This window comes from Geotrypetes seraphini, chromosome 2 (assembly GCF_902459505.1).
Source record: "Geotrypetes seraphini chromosome 2, aGeoSer1.1, whole genome shotgun sequence".
Taxonomy (NCBI): Eukaryota; Metazoa; Chordata; class Amphibia; order Gymnophiona; family Dermophiidae; genus Geotrypetes; species Geotrypetes seraphini.
Window position 1 is genome coordinate 112,201,974 of NC_047085.1, and position 17,050 is coordinate 112,219,023.

Here is a 17,050-nt window from a genome sequence, read left to right on the forward strand (position 1 = left end):
AAACTGTAAACTGTCGCGGGTGCAGGGAGATGCCTAGGGACGTTTAAGCTCACCCAAGACTGGGTGTGGATGTGGTTTTGCCTGGAAGTGGCCTTAGGCAGGCTTAAGCGGCCCTAGGTGTCTCCCCAAGGCCACGCTAGGTTCCTGAAATATAGGCCAGCAAAATACCCAGTCCTCCTGCCACAAACTCCAAAACAATCCCCCCAAACACATAACCCCTGAACCCCCACCTCCCAAAATCATGACCCCCACCAATCCCCCAAAACCCACCAGGACCATCCCTTAACTTTATCAGCAAGAAGGGCTGGAGGGATGCCTAGTCCCTCTGGCCAGCAGGCCTGCCTCTTCAGAATTGCGGGCCTTTCCCTTCCTGGTGCACCAGGGAGGGGCCTAAGGCTCTGATTAGCCCAGATGCCTCAAAGGAGGGGCTTTATGCACCTGGGCCAACCGGAGTCATAGGCCTCCTACCCAGTGCCAGTCCCAAGGGAGGTGACACCAGGAGGGAGTGGGCATCCTTCCTGTCGGGGATGTTGGGTGGGGGTGTTGGCAGGAGGGAATAGGCATCCCTCTTGCCTCAGTATTGGGGGGGGGGGGTGGTCGGGGGTGGGGGTGGAAGGGAGTGAGCATCCTTCCTGCTGGCTGTCTTTTGGTGGGGTTTGGGGGTTCCCTGCCACTGCCGCTCAACTGATTGTAGCAGGGAGATTTCTTTGCCACGATTAGTTCAGTGGCAATGTGATTCTCTAAACAGCGCCTGTGACATGGATGCCGGTTAGAGAATTGGGGTGGTTGGGCAGGGTTAGGTGTCTGTACATTAGGATAGATGCAATTCTGTATAGGACCCCCATGTGTGATTCTCAAAGCTGCTTAGGCAGCTGCTGAGACCGGGCGTGCTATACAGAATCAGGCTTTTAGTGTTGATTGTTGCGGAACCATAAAGGAGACCAGCAACGTGGAAGAGAGGAACCTACTAACAGCTAAGGTAGTGCTGGGTAAGCAGGAGTTATTTTCTCTCATTTTGTTTTGAAGCAAGGAAAAAAGAAAAGAAAGTGTTTTTATGTATACAGCTCCAGTGTGCTGACAGGTTTAATTAAGTCACTGGTCACACTTACTAAACTAGCAGCCCTTCTTTGCTTTGCAGCTCTGAGAAAGTGAGCGGTGCTTTAATTACCTCACTGATTTCAGTTGAGGTAGCTACCAGAGCTCAACAGAGGAAAGAGAAGAGATACACACTTTAAAGCTGCTGAGGGAATCAAATTTGCTGAAAATCCTGGAGTAGACTTATTAGGTAAAGGAGTGTCCTAGACTGCAAAAGAGAAAAACACAACCCAAAAAGAGAAAGAAACAAGTGCTTACTCTGGGAATTGGAGCTGCTGCCTAAGAGTAGAAGAAGAAATGGGAGTCCTGCATTGAAGTGCTGTGTTAAAAGTCAGTACTGCAGGCTATACTGGTGAAGGGCCAGAATCTGAAAAATCAAGATGGGTATATGGGAGGAAGAGTGGCAGTACATATTGCCGCTCTTACAACAGGATCCTGGCAAACCCAGAGAGGCACAAGAGGTTAAGTACCCTAGAGTCAGTAAGCCACCAGGAAGGAGTCAAAAGATTGGTCCACAGAGAGAAGCAGTTGGTAAATCCAGGAGTGCCATCAAGTCAAAGAAAAAAAAGTCTAAGAAGGAAAGGAAAGTGTTTTTATGTCCAAATGACCTCCAGGTAGAGGTTAAGTGCTGGTCTCCATTGCAGCCCAAGAGGTGTAAGAATAACAACTCTGCTGGTGGTTTGGAGGAGACTGAGGGATGGAATCAGTTTTTGGCCATGTTATCTATGACAGGCAATGAAAGGGAAATCCTGAGGAAGCACCCGGCAGAGATTTGAGGCCCGCATTGGGATCTAGCTGTGGAAATAGGGGTAGCTAACCACTATAGTGAAGATCTGATAGAAGACCAGAGACTAGCTGCAAAATGTTAAGGAACCTCAGTTAAGGAAAGAAAAGAAAAGAAAAGAATGCCTTCCAGGGACAACTGCTAATGAAAAGGAGAAAGTAAAAGAAAATGAAAGCACACTGCAGAGTTTAGTGGCAGAGAATGCCAAATTCCAGATAGCCCTAGACCAAAAGTCTAAGGGAATAACAGAACAGAGCACCCAGTCCCAGGAGAAGGATGGGGCAATAATAGAAATACAAGCCAGGCTGGAGGAACTCCACTCCTTAGATCTTGCTGTCATCTACCGAGAGGAGCAGCTTGACAAAGAGAGAGAATGGAGCCAGAGCCAGAATGTTTTGCTACAGGCTCAATTGAAAGCCAAGACACAGGAGATTTTGATTGTTAGAAACTGCCTGAAGCAGAAAGCAGAGGAGGTTACCCTGCTGCAGGAGCAGTTAACCTTTGTGAAGGCCTCAAATGCAACGCTGCAGATGCAGGTAGCAAAGCTAATTGTGGAAAGAGAGAAGGCAAAAGAGCTCATCCAGGTTACAGAAGAGCAATGGTAGGGTGCCTTGCTTGAAGTCAGCCAGGCCTGTGAACTGCGCAAGCAGCTAGAACTGCTAGGGAAAAACTGTGCTGTAAGGAAGCTCAGTTTAAGGGAGAATATTGCACACTGGTGGAAGAGAAAGTCAGTTGGGAAAAAGAGAAGGAAAGCAGGAATTGCAAGCCCAAGTCAGCCTGTTACTAGTCCAAAGGGAGGACATCCAAGCCAAAGCAGGGGCGACAAGAACAAAAGTGGAACAGCTGCAATAGGAGCTGATAGGCTGATAGCGACAGTGCCAGAGTGGCAACATACCAGGCTGAAGGAGCAGCTCAGGGAAACAGTACCAAACTGTGATGCCTTGGAAAACAAGACCAAGGTACTGGAGGAGCTGAATGGCAAGCTCCAAAGTAATCTTCAAGAGACATACCTCCAGGAGGAGAGGAAAAATGTATCGATGAATATGCAACAAGAGAAAGAATGGTTGCACAGGCAGAATACTTGGCTGGATGCTGAACTGACAAAGTAGTGAAGGAACAGGAAGAAGAAGTTGGCAACCTCACAGAAAGAAATAATGTGATGTTTCAGCAACTGCTGGAGGCCCAGTGCCAGCTTAAAACTCTGAACCAACAGTTTAATCAAATGAAAGAGCAACTACATCAGGAGTTGCTACTAGTTGAAAGTGACTATCGGGTGAAAGTGCCAAGGCCACTGCATCAAGTTGTCACTTTGGAAAAGGAATTTGATGTAATAAACCAGAGGCTTAGGTTTTGGCTTTGGAGAGCAGAGCAGGATTTACAGGCAATCCAGTCCAGGGAAACAAATTGGAAGAAAACCACTGAGGATTTAAAAGAGGAAAGAGATGCCCTCATCTGCCAATATGACCAAAAATTGAGAGATGAGTCAACTAGAAGAAGAAGAATTTTCAGGTTCTAAAGGAGAAGCAAAAAACCCATAGGAGGGGCCTTAAACAACCTGGGCCAAACAGAGCCTTAGACAACTCCCCGGTGCATCCCAGGATGCACCGGGGAGGGGAAGGCTGCCATTTTGAAGAGGTGGGCTTGCTGGCTGGAGGGAGTAGGCATCCCTCCAACCAGTCATTGTAAACAAGGTAAGGAGGAGGGGGCCGGGGATTGTCAGAGGCACAGGGGGTGTCGGGGGGGGGGGGGGCGTAGTGGCAGGAGGGAGTGGGCATCTCTCCTGCTGCCTGGGGTGGTGGGAGAGAGTAGGCATCTCTAACACTGCCCCGGGGTGTCGGGGGGCATTGTTTGGTGGCGGGAGTAGGCATCTCTCCTGCTGCTGGAGAGGGGTGTTGGGGTGTTGCTTGGTGGCGGGAGGAAGTGGGCATCTCTTCCGCTGCCATGGTTGCTTGACTTTGGCAGCAGGATGGAGTGGGCATCTCTTCCACTGCCATATCTGTGTGTGAGGGGAGGGTTGCTTGACTTTGGCAGTGGGAGGAAGTAGGCATCCCTCCTGCTGATCTTTGATTTGGGCAGGACTTTTGCGCATTTATTCTGCGCATTTGCCGATCAATATCACCAGTGATGGGCATATGCAAATTTAGTGAACCTTCGCTACTCTCTGCTAGTCTCATTTGCATGCGCGTTTTTTGGAGAATTACTTGCCTTTTTGAAAGCGCTACAATAATGGCTGCGACAGTGGCCCATCAGTTTTTAACACAAAGTTTTTGATAATCTAGCCCTTAGTGTGAGCTGTGAGAGAAGGTGACAAGTGGGGTTTTGTTAATAAAGTGGACAGGCCCTTTATCATTATTGAAATGATGCTAGTGGGTTGGTGCTGGGCACAGGGTAATATGACATTAATTGCAAATGTTCTTGGGTCAATTTTCCAGGCTTTGACTATGCTAATGTTTTGGAATGGTGTGAGAACAGTGTCTTGGAACATTTAGGGTACTGATATCCCAATTAAAGGAGTAAAGATATTGGCAACTTTGTGCAAATATAAATTTGGGGTGGTGCATTTACAAGAATCAAAATTAAGTACATGGAATACCATAAATTGAAGGTGGAAATAAACCGCTTAGAACCTAACGGATGTAGCGGTATATAAGAAATAAATTACATTACATTACATTACATTTCAAATATAAAAGGTACTTAAAAAAATCTTGATGGCAATCTTGGTTAATAGTTTAGCACTAGCAGATACATGAAGAGCCTTGCATCCACAGGAATATAAGACCTGTCAAACTGGGACAGACTGTAGGTTCATCAAGCCCAGTATCCTGTTTCCAACCATGGCCAACTCTGGTCACAGGTACCTGGCAACATCCCAAAGAGTATAACATATTTTATGCTACTTATCCTAGGAATAAGCAGTGGATTTCTCCACATCCATTTTAATAATGACTTATGGACTTCTCTTTTAGGAAATTATCCAAATCTTTTTAAACCCTACTAAGCTAACTGCTTTCATCAAATTCTCTGGCAACAAATTACAGGATTTAATTGCTCAAGTGAAGAAATATTTTCTCCCGTGTGCTTTAAATCTGCTACTTAATAGCTTCATTACATGCTCCTTAGTCCTAGCATTTTTGGAAAGAGTAAACAAGTGACTCACATCTACCAGCTACACTCCACTCAGTATTTTATAGACATCTATTATATTTCCGCTGTCTCTTCTCCTGGCTGAAGAGCCCTAGCCACTTTAGCTTTTCCTCTTAGGGAAGTCATCCCATCCCTTTTATCATTTTCATCACCCTTTGAACTTTTTCTAATTCTGCTATATCTTTTTTGAGATATAGTGACCAGAATTGCACACAGTATTCAAGGTGCAGCTGCATCATAGAGTGATACAAAGGCAGTATAACATTTTCATCTTTGTTTTCCATTCCTTCCCTGATAATTCCTAACATTCTAGTTGCTTTCTTAACTGCTGCCACACACTGAGCAGAGGGTTTTATCATATCCTCAATAATGACATCTGGATCTTTTTCCTAGGTAGTGACTCCTAATGTGGAACCCTACATCATGTAGCTATAGTTTGGGTTCCTCTTTCCCACGTACATCACATTGTACTTGCTTCACTCATATAGCTAAAGTATATAGCGCGGTGTCCTATATAGATTATATTTTTGCCTCCAGGGAATGTTCCCCAGGGTAGTAGACTTGATTGCTATTGGCCCTCTCGTAGTATCTGATTATACTCCAATTTGGACAGGCTTGGAGATGAGTGGAGGGGAGGGGGGGGGAGGAGACAGTAGCATTGGAGGTTTCCTGCTTTTCAGTGCAGAGATCAAGATTTCCATAGATGTTGCATACAAAGGTGGCAGGATTACCTTATTCGCAATGGGGAGCCTGTCACCAATGCTGCCTTCCTGAAAAATAAGTCAGAACAGTTAGTAATGGATCAAAAACATCTGTAGGAACTGTTCTACACCACTGCGCATTTTAAGGGAATGCTTCTGACCTGCTCATGCCCTTCTATTGTCACACACCCCCCTTAGCAGATCCACACTGAAACACATGTGGAACAAACTGAAAAACAAAAAAAGCCCCCCAAATCTGGAATATAAGGTCAACTGAATTAAACTGTTTTCCATTTGCATATTCCTAATTGTTGGCATTGTACCCAAAATGTTGCTAGCCTCTAGTTTATACCATAGGGTTGTTATTCTAAAGTGAATTCTGTACCTCTGCACCACTTTTTAATAATTCTGTTTATAACAATGGTTTTGTTATGTAGATCCTCTTCTGCGTGATTATTGGGTGTACGAAGGGTCTCTTACCATCCCACCATGCAGTGAAGGTGTCACTTGGATCCTATTCCGATACCCTTTGACGGTATCTCAAACACAGGTAACAGCTGCTCATAGAATAACCTTTTATGTGAACATGTGCTCAAAGCTTACCCAATGCAAATATTGACAGGGGTGTTACATATCACAGCCCTTCAGAGAAGTGCATGTCATTTTAAGTAAAGGTTAAAGCGTTTGAGTCTATCAAAGCTAGGTAAATGTCAGAAATGAAAAATGTGTGTGTGTGAGTGTGTATATATATATATATATATATATATATATATATATATATACACAGTATATACTGTATTTACTTATCTATCAATTCTCTTTTATCTGTTATTGAAGTAAATAGTTACCAGTGCAAAAATGAAAAATTAATGTGTAAAACACTCAAGCTATTGTAATCAGCTAGTTCTCAAATGCCATTGCTTTTTGTTAGTAAGAAAATAAAGACAGGTGATAGGGGCATGAGAGAACTTCATCATGCCTTGGGGAAAAAAGAGTGAAAGTTGTTAATTGGTTGCAGTAACATGAGCTGTGATTCTTTAATGCCCTATTCCATTTTCTATTCTTTCCAGCCCAAAAAGGATTGAGAGTGTCTGTCAAGTTTCAAGTTTATTTAAAATTTCTTATACCGCCTAATCCAGTGGTCTCAAACTCAAACCCTTTGCAGGGCCACGTTTTGGATTTGTAGGTACATGGAGGGCCTCAGAAAAAAATAGTTAATGTCTTATTAAAGCAATGGCAATTTTGCATGAGGTAAAACTCTTATAGTTATATAAATCTTTCCTTTTGGCTAAGTCTTAATAATAATATTGCCATTATATAGCTAGAGACATATGATCAAGAAACTGTTTTATTTTACTTTTGGGATTATGATAAACATCCTGAGGGCCTCAAAATAGTACCTGGTGGGCCGCATGTGGTCCCCGGGCCGTAGGTTTGAGACCACTGGCCTAATCAGACTTATAGGCAGTGTACAGTAAAAGTGCCATAAAATCAAGCTAAAAATTAGTAATACTAAACAATACCAGGATATAAGTGTGTGTGTGTGGGGGGGGGGGAGTAAAAAATAGACAAGCATTATTTAGTCCTTAAAAGGACAATTATTGTCCTAATGCATCCTGGAACAAGAAGGTTTTTAACTTGGATTTATATTGGTTTAGTGTGGACTCTTCGCGTAAGAAATTGGGTAGCAAGTTCCAAAGGGAGGGTGCGTTAACAGCGAAATTATTAGATCTCAATGTGTTGATTAACTTTAAAGATGGTATAGTAAGAAGATTCTGAGACATGGAATGAAGTGATTTAGATGGCCTATAAGGGATTAGAAGTCTGTCAATGAACTCTGGCTGGTTACTGAAACAGATTTTAAAGGTTAAAAGTAGGATTTTATAGCTGATTCTGTGTTCAACATGTAACCAGTGTGCTTTGAATAAAAGAGGTGAAACATGATCGTATTTTTTTGCGTTGTGGATAATTTTAATAGCTGTATTCTGTACAATTTGAAGGCGTCGTATTTCCTTTTTTGTTATGCCCTTATAAAGGGCATTACAGTAATCTATACACGAAATCCCAAGAGAGTGGATCAAGGTGTTTAAGGAAGCAGTCCATAAGAATATAAGAATTGTCCTACTGGGACAGCTTGAAAGCCCATTAAGCCTAGTATCCTGTTTCCAACAGTGGTCAACTCAGGTCCCAAGTACCTAGCTAGATCCCAAGTAGAAAAATAGATTTTATGCTGCTTATCCTAGGATTAAGTAGTGGATTTCCATCCCCCCCCCCCCCCCATTAATCTAGCTCTGAGTTTGTACCTGAGATAACAGAGGGTGAAGTAACTTGCCCACAGTGTCAGTGGGCTTTGAAGACTGATGTCTTAGTTCTCCACTAGTCTTTAATCTAGTAACTAGGACCCTCCTAGCTGATGTGAAAACATGAACCTATAACGTAAAGATCCACTTTACTTGTTACAATGTCATCAGTGAAAAAGAAAAGAATAATTATGAAAGCTTATTTCCCCCCCCAAAACGCGACTATGGCCTCCTTTTTCAAAACTGCAATAGCAGTTTCTAGTGCAGGGAGCCATACTGAATGGCCCGTGCTGCTTCCGATGCTCATTGAGTTCCTATGAGCGTCGGGAGCAGCGCGGGTCATTCAGCACGACTCTCTGCGCTAAAAACTGCTATCGCAGTTTCATAAAAGGGGGTATATGTTCTATGGTCGTACAGTTTCAGTTTTCCCAGACATGTCCAGACAAACTCAATGTCGTCGTAAAGCCTTTCTCTAGCTGAGATCTATAGCCCTAGCAGGAGGGAGTGCTTTTTTTTGAAGTTTCCCTGCAAATGTCTGGTCACCTGGGAAACAAATTCACATGTGTTTTTGGAACCGACTCATTTAGAAACTTTTCTTTCTGATCTGACTGAGAGTAAATGAAAATGTTTTGTTGTTTTGTTTTTTTTAATTCTTCCATTGGGTTTAAATGGGATTATGATTATTTTCTGCAGCGGAGGAAATTCTCCTGCTCCCCATGATGTGGGCTTGAAATTGTTGTTTTTCATATCTTTATTTTCATATATGATGTTAATTTCTGAGTTGGTTTTGATTTCCAAATATTGTAATATATGAAGAAATCTTATATTAATAAAAATAAAAGAAGAAGAAGAAAAAAGAGAACATGAAAGGAATCCATTAGAACAGTTATTATATGATGCCCTTTTTTCAATTAAGATAATGATTTATTTTTTCATTTTAGATGGAGGAGTTTAGAAGGCTGAAAACACATGTTAAAAGTGCAGATCTTCAGGATGGCTGTGATGGGATATTAGGAGACAATTTTAGACCAACCCAGCCACTTAGTGATAGAATCATCAGAGCAGCATTTCAGTAGCAGAGGACAGCAAATTGAATTCATCGTTCAGGTACTGAAGTACTCAGCAAAAACAAAATAAGAAAACTAGTTGATTATGAATGTTAGGTGAAAATAGGTCCATGAATTTGGAGTTTCTTTACTTTAGTTTCAATTATTTTCTAATAATTTCTATTTGCTGTTTTGGCCACCAGCATAATCTGAGTAACATATTTCAATTTATTGTTCATAATGATTCCCAGAACCTTTTTCTGGTTGGTGGAACCTAACATTATATAGCTGTAGGTTTGGTTATTCTTCTCTGTATGATTTAGTTTGCACCATATACATTAAAAGTTATGTGCCATTTGGATGCTCCGTCTTCCAGCCTCATCCACTCTCTTATAATCCACTTGTGATTTAAAATCTTTGAACAACTTTGATATCTGCAATTTTAATCATTTCACTAGGAAGTCCATCTTGGTTCTCTTCCATTTGCAATTTGTATCCCAGAAAGTACTTTTTCTGTTCCCCTTACATCTCATACACTCATTGTATGTATCTTGTTGTAAACATCTCTTACTTCTTGTTGTAAACATCTCTTACTCTCATTGTATGTAATTTGTTGTAAACCGCTTTGAAGTTATGGTATAGCGGTATATAAGAAATAAAATTATTATTATTATTAAAATGTGAGCAGCGCAATCCCTAATGCAGGTCTTTCCTGCATGCTGAGGCCACATATAGCGCAGTGGTAAAATGGCCTCATTTTTTCTATTAATGGCCCATTAGCATGTGACCATTAGCACATGATCTCTTACCATGCTGCTTATTTTGTAGCTGGTATAAGAACATAAGAATAGCCTTACTGGTCAGACCAATAGTCCATCAAGCCCAGTAGCCCGTTCTCACGGTGGCCAATCCAGATCACTAGTACCTGGCCAAAACCTAAGGAGTAGCAAAATTCCATGCTTTCGATCCAGGGCAAGCAGTGACTTCCCCCATGTCTTTCTCAATAACAGACTTTTCCTCCAGGAAATTGTCCACGTGCTAACCCCATGCCAAACGGTTTGCAAGTTGCGATGTAGCTGTGTTAGCCAATGAGGGCCAGATTCCCTAAAAGGTGCCTAAAGTTAGGTGCCTAACTTAATTGGCAAAACACCCTTAATAAGCTTAATAATTGCTAAAAAGAAATTTAATTGGCGATAGGCACCTATTCGATTCTATAAAAGATAAGCACCTATCGCATGGCGCTTAGTGGCGCCTAATGCCTAAGTGGGCGTTTCTTTGGGCAGAGGGTGACTTAGGTGCCACTAAGCATGGTTCTTCAAATACTTAGGTGCCTGAAATGTAGGCTTTTAAGACCCTCACATTCCAGGCAAGCCACTTAATCCTCCACCAAATTTGCGGCCGATACAAAGTTATTCAGAGTAGTGAAGATGCAGGGGGATTGTGAAGATCTGCAACGCAACATAACCATGCTCGAGAAATGGGCAGCGACATGGCAAATGAGGTTCAACGTGGATAAGTGTAAGGTAATGCACGTTGGTATCAAAAATCTCATACACGAATATAAGATGTCCGGGGCGGTACTTGGAGAGACCCCCCAGGAAAGAGACTTGGGAGTACTGGTCGACAATGTGCGGTGGCGGCGAAAATGGTGAACAGAATGCTAGGAATGATTAAGAAGGGGATCACGAACAGATCGGAGAAGGTTATCATGCCGCTGTACCAGGCCATGGTATGCCCTCACCTGGAAAACTGTGTCCAGCACTGGTCACCATACATGAAGAAGGACACGGTACTACTCGAAAGGGTCCAGAGAAGAGCGATTAAAATGGTTAAGGGGTTGGAGGAGTTGCCATACAGTGAGAGATTAGAGAAGCTGGGCCTATTCTCCCTTGAAAAGAGGAGACTGAGAAGGGACATGATCGAAATATTCAAGATAATGAAGGGAATAGACTTAGTAGATAGGTTATTCACCCTCTCCAAGGTAGAGAGAACGAGAGGGAACTTTCTAAAGTTAAAAGGGGATAGATTCCATACAAATGTAAGGAAGTTCTTCTTCACCCAGAGAGTGGTAGAGAACTGGAATGCTCTTTTGGAGTCTGTTATAAGGGAAAACACCCTTCAGGGATTCAAGACAAGATTGGACAAGTTCCTGCTGAACCAAAATATACGCAGGTAAGGCTGGTCTCGGTTAGGGCACTAGTCTTTGACCTAAGGACCACTGCGTGAGCAGACTACTGGGTGCGATGGACCACTGGTCTGACCCAGCAGTGGCAATTCTTATGTTCTTATGTTATGTTCACTGGTTTGGAATAACCAGGGATGGCAATGGCAACCTCACCCCATTCAGAGCCTGCCATCAAAACTCTATCCCATTTTCAGCAGCCCCCATGAGCCTTTCACTGCTCACTACTTGTGGGTATCAGGGGCTAGAAAGAATGTTTAGGACTCAAATAGTGACAACCCTACATAAATGGACAGTACTCTAGAACACCAGTATATTTCCTGCTGGAAAAACAGAGCAAGACTGATTGCTATAGATCCCTATGTAGAAATTAAATACTAGCATAATACCACATCTTGGTCACATATACAAACACAGAGAGACCCTTAATAAATATGAAACAAAGGACCACTGATCAGTAATAAAGATATGAAGGCAAAAACTGAACTGGAAACCTCAAGAAGTCTGATTCTGTATATTTAGTAATATTAGAAGAATAGAAACTGAAATTCAAGATATCAAAGATATACATTTCCAGAAACTCCACCTGGTTAAGTGTATACCCCTTTAAACACTAATACTAACAATACACAAGGTGTTAGTCACTACCATATAGGATTTATATAGTATATAAATTTTTAAAGAAATGAAGCATAGGGGACTTCGGCAATGTCCTAGCTACAATATCAGCTGGTAGAATTAATGTGGCTCAAAAGGGAACTGAACCTGTTCATTTATCTACCTCACCTTAGAACATTACATCCTTAGTCCTCTTGCTTCACCCTTTACAACTTTTTACCAAATTGTATTAACTTCAATAATAAACATTAGAAAGGCACTTATCTAGCTGCAGAACTCAAATCATATGCACAGCCCAGTGCTGGCTCAATGGGACTACCCATTTCACAAAAAATTCTTCAGGAGTAGCAATTGCAATTTCTCCACCATGTGCTGTAAGCAACCACACAATAGTGACCAAAAAGCTCTTCTGGAACACAGAACTTAACATTAAATAAGAGGATCTGACAGGGGAGATACAAGAATTGATTGCCTCAGTTGTTGACAGAGTTTTTTTGACTCGTATTGAGTTTCACTGTTCGAATCCTATGCAGGGCAGGATTAATTTGTCGAGAGCCCCTAGGCACACAAGTACACTGGGCCCCCTGCCCCGCCCCACCCCACCATGCACCCAGGCAGAAATAGGAAGCTGCGTCAGAGGGAAGCTTTGGGCAAGCAGCACTGCTTGCAAAATTAGTTCCCGTTGCCTTTCTTACCCACGTTGCTTGCTTGTCTTACTTTCCGTTGATTGGGGGGGGGCCGCGTTGCCGATCGATGCTGGAGGGGCCCATCGCTGTTTGGAAAAAACAATGTTGATGTCCTCCTTCATCGGGCCCCCCTGACCATTTCGGACTCTAGGCACGTGCCTACTGGGCCTATTGGTTAATCCTGCCCTGATCCTATGTATCCAGTTACACCATTATTTTATCTTTTTGCTCAAGATTCAAAAGAATTTTGTTAGACCCCCTGGATATCCAATTATGTCTTCTTAGGGTTCTCTTTTGGAGCCATCTTCTATATATGTGAAGTAACATTGGACAAAAGTTTATCATTTCATTCCCACATCTCTAGAATTGTCTCGTCTTTATTTCTTACACTTCGTCGCCTACACTCTATCCATTTACTCTTAAATCCAAAGTCTTTTCAGATTCTTCTGCACTCCCTAGTTTTCTCAAAGTTTGACTATTATAATTCTCTCCTAATTAGTCATCCTCATTATCAGCTTCGCCAACTTCAGTATGTACAAAATACTTCATCTATTATATCACTGTTCCAGGTTCAACCACGTTACTTTGCTACTTAAGTCCTAACACCCAATCTCCTACAGAATTCTCTTTAAGTACAACATCCTCTCTTTTCAAATTCAATCTTTGGGCCTTCCTTCTTTCCTGGCTAGTTTTTTAGTTCCCTACTCATAAGAATCTTCATTCATCTCAACAAAATCTTTTTATTGTCCCCCTCCTTTAGGCAAATATTATTGGACATTTATAGGGATTCTTGTTTTTCAGTAATGGCTCCCACTTTGTGAAACTCTCTTAGGACTGAAACTTCAAGTCACAATTAAAGGCCTACCTTTTCACAATAGCTTTTGAGTCAACATCTTCATAATCTCAACTTTACTTATAAACCGGAACAATCTTTTTACCTTTTGTTATTTTTCATCCCTTTTTAACCTATAATATTTAATAATCTTTCCTTACCTCTTTCCCCTTTTGTGTTTGTTGGTTTTGTTTTGTGTAACTATATGTCTAGTGCTTTAGAAATAAATTAGATAGTTCCAAGTCTAATAGATGCTGGCACTGTCATCTCGAAGCTGGGAAGTTGGATCATTTATTATACTATTGTCTCTTGATACTGCAGTTTTGAAGGTCTATTTGGGATCAAGTAAATAATTTATTAGAGAATCCAGTGGCTTTATCGTATGATACTATTTTATTTGGTACACTTATGAGAGCTAAAAGTCAATTATCTGAGAGAAATAATAAGCTACTTTTTGTAATGACAGGGATTGCCATGCAACTCATTTTAAGAAACTGGAAAAACTGGGATAGGTTGAGCTACACATTCTGGTGGGAATCTTTATGTTATACCTTTAAAACGGAGCGTTGCATGGCCATACAACGGGAACGTTACAAGAGTTTTATGGATGTTTGGGATCCATTGGCTAAATTTTGTAAGGAAGAATAAATGAGTTTTATTTTATAGACATGTAAACATACTCATCCAGGGAGGGGAGAGGGTGGGGGGAGGAAATGGAATGGGAACTTAATTTAGGGATTTCATGAATAGTTTTATTAAGGTTTTATTTTACTTTTATATCAGGTGGGAGGGTGGGGATAATATAATTGTATGTTGAAGTCTGTAAGTTCCATTGTGCTTGTTTTTAAGTATCCATATTTGTGAATCATTTGTTGCACAACTGTAGTTGAAAAACGTAATAAATAATTTTTTTTAAAACAAAAGAAATATCCCCTCCCTCGCTTTTGTATTGTAGATTCCTAGATTTGACTTTTCTTAATATATGCGGTATATCAAATAAACTGAACTGAGCTGACAATGTTTTGAAACCTTTGGGGCAAAAGAGTGCCTCAAAAATTAAAGATACTACCCATTTTCTCTGTTGTTTGCAGGAAATATCTATTGAAGATGGGCCTTTTTTAATGGCAACCTTGGATGTGGTTACACTCATACACTTCAATGCAGCAGGATGCAGCGCTAGTGGTGTTACAATAAGCTTTGGACCATCGCCCAAGACCACATCAGGTTCTGACAGACTTCTTGGTGGATTTAGCAAGGCTGACTTTGAAGAGGATTTTTTTTCCTATATAAACAGCTGTATTTACAGATTTCTGATATGGCGATAGGGGCAACGTTTGCTCCCTCAGTGGCATGTCTGTGTATGATTTATAATTTGAGAAATTTTGACTACCTTAATACCCATATCAGCAACATATTATTCGGTGGTACTGGTTTATTTATGATGTTTTTTTTCCTTTGGAAGGGAGGAAGTTCATCCATTTGGCCAGATCCTTCCTATTATTTATAGAATGGTTAAATCAAAGGGATCCTCATATTCAACTCACCTCCCAGTTTTCTTTAACAGAGATGATTTTTGGATGTATTGGTGGTCCAAAGAAGTGACCATTTTTCCATTAAAGTATTCAGAAAAACAACTGATAGGAATGCATTGCTTCAGTATGAGAGTAGTCATCCAAGATGGTTGAAGGACAGTCTTCCATAGTCTCAGTTTTTGAGATTTCACAGAATTTGTACTGACATTAGTGATTTTAAGAGGCAGCCAAAGATATTGATGAACAATTTGGTGAATAGAGGATACTCAGGGTGACTGGTACAGAGCAATATACATGTGCTGAGGTATATGAGGACAGCAAGCCAGGTGGCCAAGATCATCAGGCAGCATTGGAAGCTTATTCAGGCTCATTCAGCGCTTGCAAATGTTGATCTTTGAATTGCATTTTTTACATAATAAGAACTTAAAAGAATTATTAAGTCCAACAAAATCACGTGATCTGGTGCCTCAAGTAGTGCAAGATAGGCATACTAGATGCAGGGATTGTGTGACTTGCAATTATAACAGTGAAGTGTCTGAATTCATTAATCTTGTTGATGGGAAGAAATACTGGATAAATCATCAAACTAGTTGTGGATCATCTTATGTGGTATATGTGGGAAACTGTATGTGGTCAAGACTTAGATCTTTTCATCAAAGAATGAATATACATCACTTTAATATTTTTAGAAAGAATTTGAGTGCATCATTAGTGACTCATTGGGAAACTTTAAATCATACGATGGATCCTATAAGATATTTTGTTATTGATCAGGTGATGGTTAATATTAGGGGAGGGATTGGGGGAAACTTTTATTTTAATGTGAACAATGATGGATATTTAGGCTTATGAGTTTGGAACCTTGTGGGCTCAATTCCGGTATTGAATGGAAATTTTTTTCTGTGAGAATTATGATTGGATGAGAGGTTGCTAAGTAACTGTGATACAATATGATTGGATGTTGGGATAGAGATTCAGAGTCTGTGATTGGTAGAGAGAGAGAGAGGAAGTGGAACAGGATTGGTTAGATAGACTGATAGATGAGTATGAAGGATATTAACGTCATTTGTTGGATCAGAACGTGAAGGCTGAAAATACAAATATCAGGCTGTGGGAGAAGGTATGTGAGAATATATACATGCATATTTAACCAATTTAATATTAAGTTCTGTGCTCTAGAGGAGCTTTATGGTCACTATTGTGTGATTGCTTACAGTGTATAGTGGAGAAGCTTTGTGAAACAGGTGATCCCATTGAGCCAGCATTGAGCTGTGCATGTAATTTGAGCACTGCAACTAGATAAGTGCCTTTTTAATGGTTTTTTTTAAAAATTATTATTGAAGTTGATAAAAATTGATTGAAATTTGTAAAGTTGTAAAGAGTGAAGCAAGGGGTTTAAGGATGCAATGTTCTAAGGTGTGGTGGTTGAATGAACAGGTTCAGCTTCCAAGTGAGCCTCATTAATTGTACCAGCTGATATTATAGCTGGGACATTGTTGAAATCCACTATTAACTCAAATGTATGTCCTATTGGAAACACCTGGGGGACCCACCGAGACACTACAAGGTACACTCACAGCATTCATACACAGACCCAATTGCTCAAACATCAGTCAGAAAAAACAAAAAAACTGTGGAGAAAAAGCCTCAGTTCGTTTCATCTGGCAAAAAACTCCACTTAAAAACCATAAGCAAGTGAGGTCCAAAATATGTGCTTTTTTTTTTTTTTCTTTTCTTTGGTTTAGTGACTAACACCCTGTGTATTGTTAGAATTAGCATTTCTAAATGCTGACATATTCCAATCAATAAATTCAAATATATTGTTTCTACCTTTGTGTGTTGGCATTTTATTTTTTTATCAAGTTGGTCCCAGTTTCTCTTTTCAGCTTTCCTGTCTTGCTAATTTTGTTTCCAGTGGCCACTGTTCGTTTGTTATTTATCCTCTCTCCTTCTGTCTTGTTCCATTGCCTTACTACATCTGTCTCTGACACACTGAGCATTTTCTTAAAGCGCTCTCTCTCTCTGGCCGAGTATTGGCCGGGCATGCATAAGCTCTGGGTAGTCTGGCCACCTGGAATTACATAGTAACATAACATAGTAAGATAGTAAATGACAGCAGATAAAGAT

The 17,050-nt window shown here is 40.9% G+C and overlaps 1 protein-coding gene across 1 annotated transcript in view; it reads left to right on the forward strand.

Moving 5' to 3' along the window:
• The window catches only part of CA8 (carbonic anhydrase 8), a 106,585-nt gene extending 89,931 nt beyond the window's left edge, over positions 1-16,654 (forward strand). The window contains exons 7-9 of the mRNA XM_033935034.1: positions 6,165-6,277; positions 8,969-9,134; positions 14,483-16,654. Coding sequence (XP_033790925.1) covers positions 6,165-6,277; positions 8,969-9,103 — 248 coding nt within the window. The 3' untranslated portion in view covers positions 9,104-9,134; positions 14,483-16,654. The remainder of the gene's footprint in view (positions 1-6,164; positions 6,278-8,968; positions 9,135-14,482) is intronic.
• Positions 16,655-17,050: the final 396 nt, after the last annotated feature.